Source organism: Hippocampus comes, unplaced genomic scaffold, assembly GCF_001891065.2.
Source record: "Hippocampus comes isolate QL1 unplaced genomic scaffold, H_comes_QL1_v1.1 scaffold62, whole genome shotgun sequence".
NCBI classification, from domain to species: Eukaryota; Metazoa; Chordata; class Actinopteri; order Syngnathiformes; family Syngnathidae; genus Hippocampus; species Hippocampus comes.
Genome location: NW_017806062.1, coordinates 1,542,222 through 1,548,311, shown reverse-complemented (window position 1 = coordinate 1,548,311; position 6,090 = coordinate 1,542,222). Strand labels below are relative to the sequence as shown.

At 42.3% G+C, this 6,090-nt stretch overlaps 1 protein-coding gene across 1 annotated transcript; it reads left to right on the top strand.

Annotated features, from left to right (window-relative positions):
• Nucleotides 1-541: 541 nt before the first annotated feature.
• Nucleotides 542-4,517, top strand: cdkn1bb (cyclin dependent kinase inhibitor 1Bb). The gene is made up of 3 exons (XM_019893377.1): nucleotides 542-1,357; nucleotides 1,454-1,577; nucleotides 3,046-4,517. Exons 1-2 carry the CDS (start codon nucleotides 934-936, stop codon nucleotides 1,567-1,569), a joined length of 540 nt encoding a protein of 179 aa, XP_019748936.1. The 5' UTR covers nucleotides 542-933; the 3' UTR covers nucleotides 1,570-1,577; nucleotides 3,046-4,517.
• Nucleotides 4,518-6,090: the final 1,573 nt, after the last annotated feature.

The following is a 6,090-nucleotide window of genomic DNA, read 5'->3' as shown; positions in this document are numbered from 1 at the left end:
GGTATTGGGAGAGCTACGTATTTTTTGAGGTGGTACTTGCAAAACGTTTAAGAGCCACTTTCAGAGAAAACAATCAATTGTGAAAGTGTGTTGTGTCCAAGGAGGGACATCAACCTGGACAGGAAGTACTTTATCTGACTTGTCATTTTTTTAAGGTGGATGTAAAAATAAATAAATCGCTCATAATTTATGTATTTATTTGGGAGGGGGGATAAACACGTGTCAAAAATTCGTTTGAAGACTGCAGTCACGGATAGACGTCAAGTAACTTGTCCACGCCAAACGTGCTGAAAATTATAAATTCTTTGTTACGTCACATGTAAACGATTTTTTAATTTTTTTTTTTTTTTATGGGTGCGTGTAACATTGAGCAAAACAAAAAAGGTGGTTGTTTGGTCCCTCCCACTCATCTTGCGTGAGCCACCTTAACAGAAGTGGGTGGGCTTAAAACGCTTTGGGCCAATGAGAAATGGCCTTTTTATTTAAACAGCGCCTGCGTGTCAATCATTGTTATCCCCGCCCCTCCCTTTCGACTCTGCAGTCAAGCTCTCAAACTCTAAAGTACGTCGACTCAATCGCCATATTGGCTTCGGAGAAGCTCATGTGTGCGCGAACGTCCTCTGTTTTTTTGTTGTTTGTTTTGTTTTTTCCCCCCTCCAGCGGATTTAAAGTGACAAGAAGCGGTTGGGAGTTGACGAAAGCGAGGCGAGCTAAAACGGTTGACGTTTTAATGGCGTGAACGGTTTTCCCCATCTTTACCCTACGTCGCGTTTGACTATTTTTTTGGGAAGATCTTAACCAGCGTAGAATTGTTTTCGTTCACCCCGAAAAAAGTGGACGCTCCCGGTTGTTTTCGTGGGTCTTTCTCCGTGGTGGAGCGGAGCGGGGTGGGGGATTAAAACAGAAAACAACAAAACATTAAAAAAAAAAAAGATGTCCGATGTTCGACTTTCCAGCGGCAGCCCGACGTTGGAGCGGAGCGAACCGCGCTTGTCGGAGCACCCAAAACCGTCAGCCTGCCGGATCCTCTTCGGCTCGGTGGACCACGACGAGCTCCGTCGGGATTTAAAGGGACACCTGCGGGAGCTCGAGGAGGCCGCCGTCGCCAAATGGAGCTTCGACTTCGCCTCGCACAGCCCGCTGGAAAACGACGCCGGGCTCCGCTGGGAGCTGGTGGACTGTCGCGATGTGCCGGACTTCTATACGCGACTGGAGCGAAGGAGTTCGGGGAATAACCGTTTGGATGTAAACGGGAACCACCGCTGTGTTGTCGGCGAGCCCGCGGAAGAGCGAGCCGGTGGGCCGACGTCGTGCCCGGAGCAGTGCACCGCTTTGAGGAAGAGACCTGCCTGTCACGGTACTTAATCCCCGACCGGACTACTCCACATTTTGTCCGCCCTATTTTTTTTCTTTCTTTTTTTTTTTTTTTGACACGTTTTAATGATTTTCCCAGAGCCCTCAACCCAAAGTAAGAGGTCGCACAGCAGCCCGGCTGAGTATCCGAGCCGGAGTCGCTCCGCCGAACACACGCCCAGAAAGAGCAGCGGAAGCCCGGGGAGGCAAACGTGAGACGCGCGGTGAGGATTTCTTTTTGGTTCAAAGGCGCACCCACCAGTGGTGCCCTTTAAAAAATAGATATATATTTATTGTTTTAGAGAGAAGAGATTCCCTTCACTGCTACTGCCATTAAATAGTAGTAAAAGTTTAGCTTCATGTGACCGTACAAATACATATTCCTACTGAAATAGCATTCACAGAGGTGAAAATCAGGTCTCACAGTACTTCAATGATAAGAAAAAATCCAAAATGAAAATTCGCTGTAGTTTACGTCGTGTGTGAATTTCCAAACGTTCGCATGACGCAAGTGCTCGTAATATATCTTGTCTTGGTGCTTGGGCGAGGATACGCGTCCACGAACGCCCGCGCACAGGTGTGTGCGCGTGCCAGGGGCGCGCGCTCTTTATTTTTTTTAAAAAGACATTTTTATGATTTTCCCCACTGCACCTGGTTGGTAAAGTTGTAAACAACTGGCGTGCGGGCGTAGAGCGTGGTAGTCGTAGTAGTAGTCGTGGTCGTAGTAGTAGTAGTAGTAACACGTCAGCAGCCACTACCCTCGTGCGCGTGCACGCCTGGAGGGGGGGGGGGGTTGTTCCTGTGCGTGCACATCTGTCGACGCCTCTGTGTGCTTCAACTCCAAACGAACACGTTTTTGGGGCACTGCTTGAGAGTTAAGTGAGTGTAAAAGATATAAGTGTTTACTTTTTTTATTTTTTTACTATGTTCCACGCATGCTCTTTGCAATTACTTGATGTTTGTAACCCAGCCACCTCCTGGTTTGCGTGTTGCGGAGCTTGAAGACTAATTTGCGGGCATTTTATTATTCAGAGTGCAGCTTTTGGCACGCAGAGTAGTGTTTGCTCTTGTTTCGATTCATACTCTATTGAATAGTTGTCATTTTTTGGAAGGTGCCATTTCATTCCGCGCTGCATTGCCTTGAAGCCTGTGCTGTAATCATGCTCTGCGTTCGCAATTTGCATGGTGTGTCGCGCTCGAGAGCCGTTTTTATTTTATCTGTTCAACATGTTGGTGTTCAAAAAGTACATCGGTGCAATTCTCCCCGAGGCCATTAGATGTTTTGCCTTTTTATATAGAATGCTTGTATTTCTATTTAGATTATTTTTAGTTTTTGTAATTTTTTTGTGTGCCTGGTTCAAAATCAGAAGCGGACAACTTCATAATTTGCGTGTTTTGCCACAGGGAGAAGTTAAAATCCCATTTTTCGGGTTTTTTTTCACACCTTTGTCGTACTTCAAATAATGATGCAACATGGCTGTTTCAATAATGCTGCCACTTTTGATCTGTTGATGAAAACCACTTTGTTTACTGACTAAAAGTGTCGAAAAATGTTTCCGTTTTATTGAGGTTGCATGCTTTTTTTGTGATGTACATTTATAGTTAGGTCTGCAATTTGCTGATGTCATTGTGATATGTATGTCCCGAGTCTCATCTGAATAACTCCGCTTCTTTTTTTCCTTCCTTTCACAGAGTTGAAGATGCATTTCCTCTGCGTATCTCAGTCGCCTTTTTTTTTTCTTCGTTTTGGAAGAAGAGGAAGTACACACATCATGAGAAACATATCAGCTCTCTTCGAGGACGCTGTTGAAGCACTGATTCAGAAAAACACTAAAAAAAAAAACAAAGTTGTGGCACTCAAAACGAAAATTTGTTGTTTTTGTTTAAAGTTACTGCCTCTGAAAAGCAGTCGATGTAGCATTGTGCAATTAGGTTTGAGTTCTGTTCCTTTGCTCCTTATTTTTTTTTGTACTACCTGTGTGTGTATATAAATTATAATTATTTCTCTCAATTAAAAAGGACAAGGTGTGAATTTTGATTTGACGTGAAGAATTGCAGTGTAGTTTGATTTCCAAAATGCTGTTTTATTTACTGAAAGGCAGTTTTGACTTTGACACAGTTAAAAAAATAAGAGTGTGTGTGTGTGTGTGTGTGTGTGAGAGAGAGAGAGAGAGAGAAAAAAAGATAAATCGCTTCAGTTTCTCGACAGTGTATCTTCACACTTCCAAACTTGTCAGTGAAGAACGGTACAAATGTGACCATTGTCTGTTCCCTTCACAGGATTGCAAAGTTATTATTTAAATGGCCCTAATACTTCTGATGGAGGATTTTTAGTTATTTTTTTTGTTATTATTATTATTATTATTATTATTATTTTAAAGTTTCTCAGAATCTGATTTCCTTTTTGTGTTCCTTGCACACCTCAGCCTTTATTCAAACAGTGCGATGGAGTTGAGGTACTTTTTGAAGAAAAAAAAAAAAAATTCAAGATTGGTGCGAAAGGGTCGTAGGGCATGTGTGTTCGTCCTCCTCTTTGTTAAGTCACCTGCCTTAATCCTGATTTGAATGTTCTTACAAGACCAAACCGTTGGCCGCCAAGTGCTTCTTTTGACTTCACATAGTTTGACTTTGTGATAACCTTGAACTAAAACTGCATTGCAAAATTTGTGTTTAGCCTGCTGAGGATGCTGATGTTGGCATCTAGAAGCTTTTTTTAAATTTTTTTTTTTTTTGGGCCTAATGTTCCAACCCCAGTGTCAAACTGGACCAGACGGAGGAACACCAGCTCGTCTCAGAAATGCAGTCGCTATTGCCTGTGTATTTTTGTGTAAATATTTTCTTTGTACATTATTTTGTAAAAAAAATTGAAAAACAAAAAAACCCCACAGAAATTATACTAACTTATTTATGTCAAGCTTTTTTTTAAATGTAGAATATAAAAAAAAAATTGATTCACGGTTATCCAAAGTGGCATTTACTTTATTATTATAATTGTATTATTTTTTAAAACCATATTTGTGGTAGTTTTTTTTCCCCCCTTCTTATCAACAAGGTTGCAAACTGAGCCTAATAAGATATTTTGATGTGCATTGTTTTTGTTTTTTTTTTTTTGTAATGTGTGGACATAAAATGTGTTGCAATCAATTAAAACAGTTAAAATTGAATCCAATTACACTTGTGGCTTTTTTTTTTCTCTCCAAAATGTACTCGGGTTGTTTTTGTTTTCTGTTTTTAATTTGCTCAAGGTTCAACTTGGATGAGAGGATCAGACTGATTGACAGGCTGTTGGTCCAATCCAAAGGCGAGTAGCGAGCGGACCGCTCTTCTTCAGCCGCTAACATTGTCCGCACTTATCACAGCAAATGGAAAAATGTGAATCCACGACAGCAGAGGTGAAATGCCAAAAGCGCCGACGTGCACAATATATTTTCCCAACGTGTGCGTTGCCATCGTGTAGCTGAAGCTCCAATTCCAACAAAATTGGGACGATGTGTAAAACATGAATAAAACCAAAATACGTGTTACAAACCCTCTTCAAACCTATTTTCAATTGATTACACCACAAAGATATTTAGCGAATAATGTTAATTATTTGCAAAGTGGAAAAAGTGCAATGTGGTCTGACGAGTCCACGTTTCGAATTGTTTCTGAAAATTTTTATATTTCACGATACGCTTGGGAGTGGAGGCTCCTGCAAAATCTCATTGTAACAAGTGTGCAATGACAATAAAGTATTCATCCATTCATTCAAAAAATCATGGACGCCCTGTCGTCCAGGCCAAAGAGGAAAAGGACCATCCGGATTGTTGCCAGGCCACATTCGACACGGGTTTCAACAGTGCGGCTTCGTAGTAAGAGTGTGAATACTAAACTAGCCTGCCAGCAGTCCAGACCTGTCTCCTATTACAATCGTGTGGCGCATTATGAAGTGCAAAACATGACAATGGAGACCCCTGACTGTCAAGCAACTGAATTTGTACTTCAGGCAAGAATGTGAATCGATTCCTCCAACATGACCTTGTCTTAGCTTTCTTTTGTAGAAATTAAAGTATTTTCAAATTTCGAAATAAGAATATTTGTCGCCAAAGACCGATACTATTCATGAGTTTGAACTTGAAATATTTTGTCTTTGTCGTGCATTCAGCTGAAGATAGGTTGAAAGGAATTTTGTAAATCATTGTAGCCTGTTTCTAGTTGTATTTTACACAATGTCCTGACTTCATTCAAATTAGAATTTGTCTGTGTGAGTGCACGGAAAGACACATTTGATCCAATTTGTGTGCGTGTATGAATGGAGGAACGCTGCTCACATTTTGTGTTCCGTTTGTCAGATGGCACGGTATTTCAATCATGCGTGAAAATAAATACACAATATTGAAACGTTTCTGTTTTTCTTTTCTACTTTGTTTCCCCCCACCCCCCTCTGTTGTAGAAACTTTGCTGCGGTTGACCAAGTGGCCCACTTGGAAGACACTCCATCTGCGTCTTCTGTCGTCTCCCCCGCTTCCTGTGAGCCAACCGCAGGGAGCCACCTGCAGCCGCCGAGTGTTTGTGCATGCGCTTGTTGTGAGGTGGGCCCGCGATTTGGGGTCCTATCCCGAAGTGTGCAGGTGGGTAACCTCAGCTCAAGCCAGCCACCCCCATCCTGAGCCAGGCCCATTGTCCCAGTGTGTGGGCCTTTGTGTGGAGGGCCATTGTGAGGGGCCAGGGGCCGGCCACTGTTGTGTCTGGGCCTTC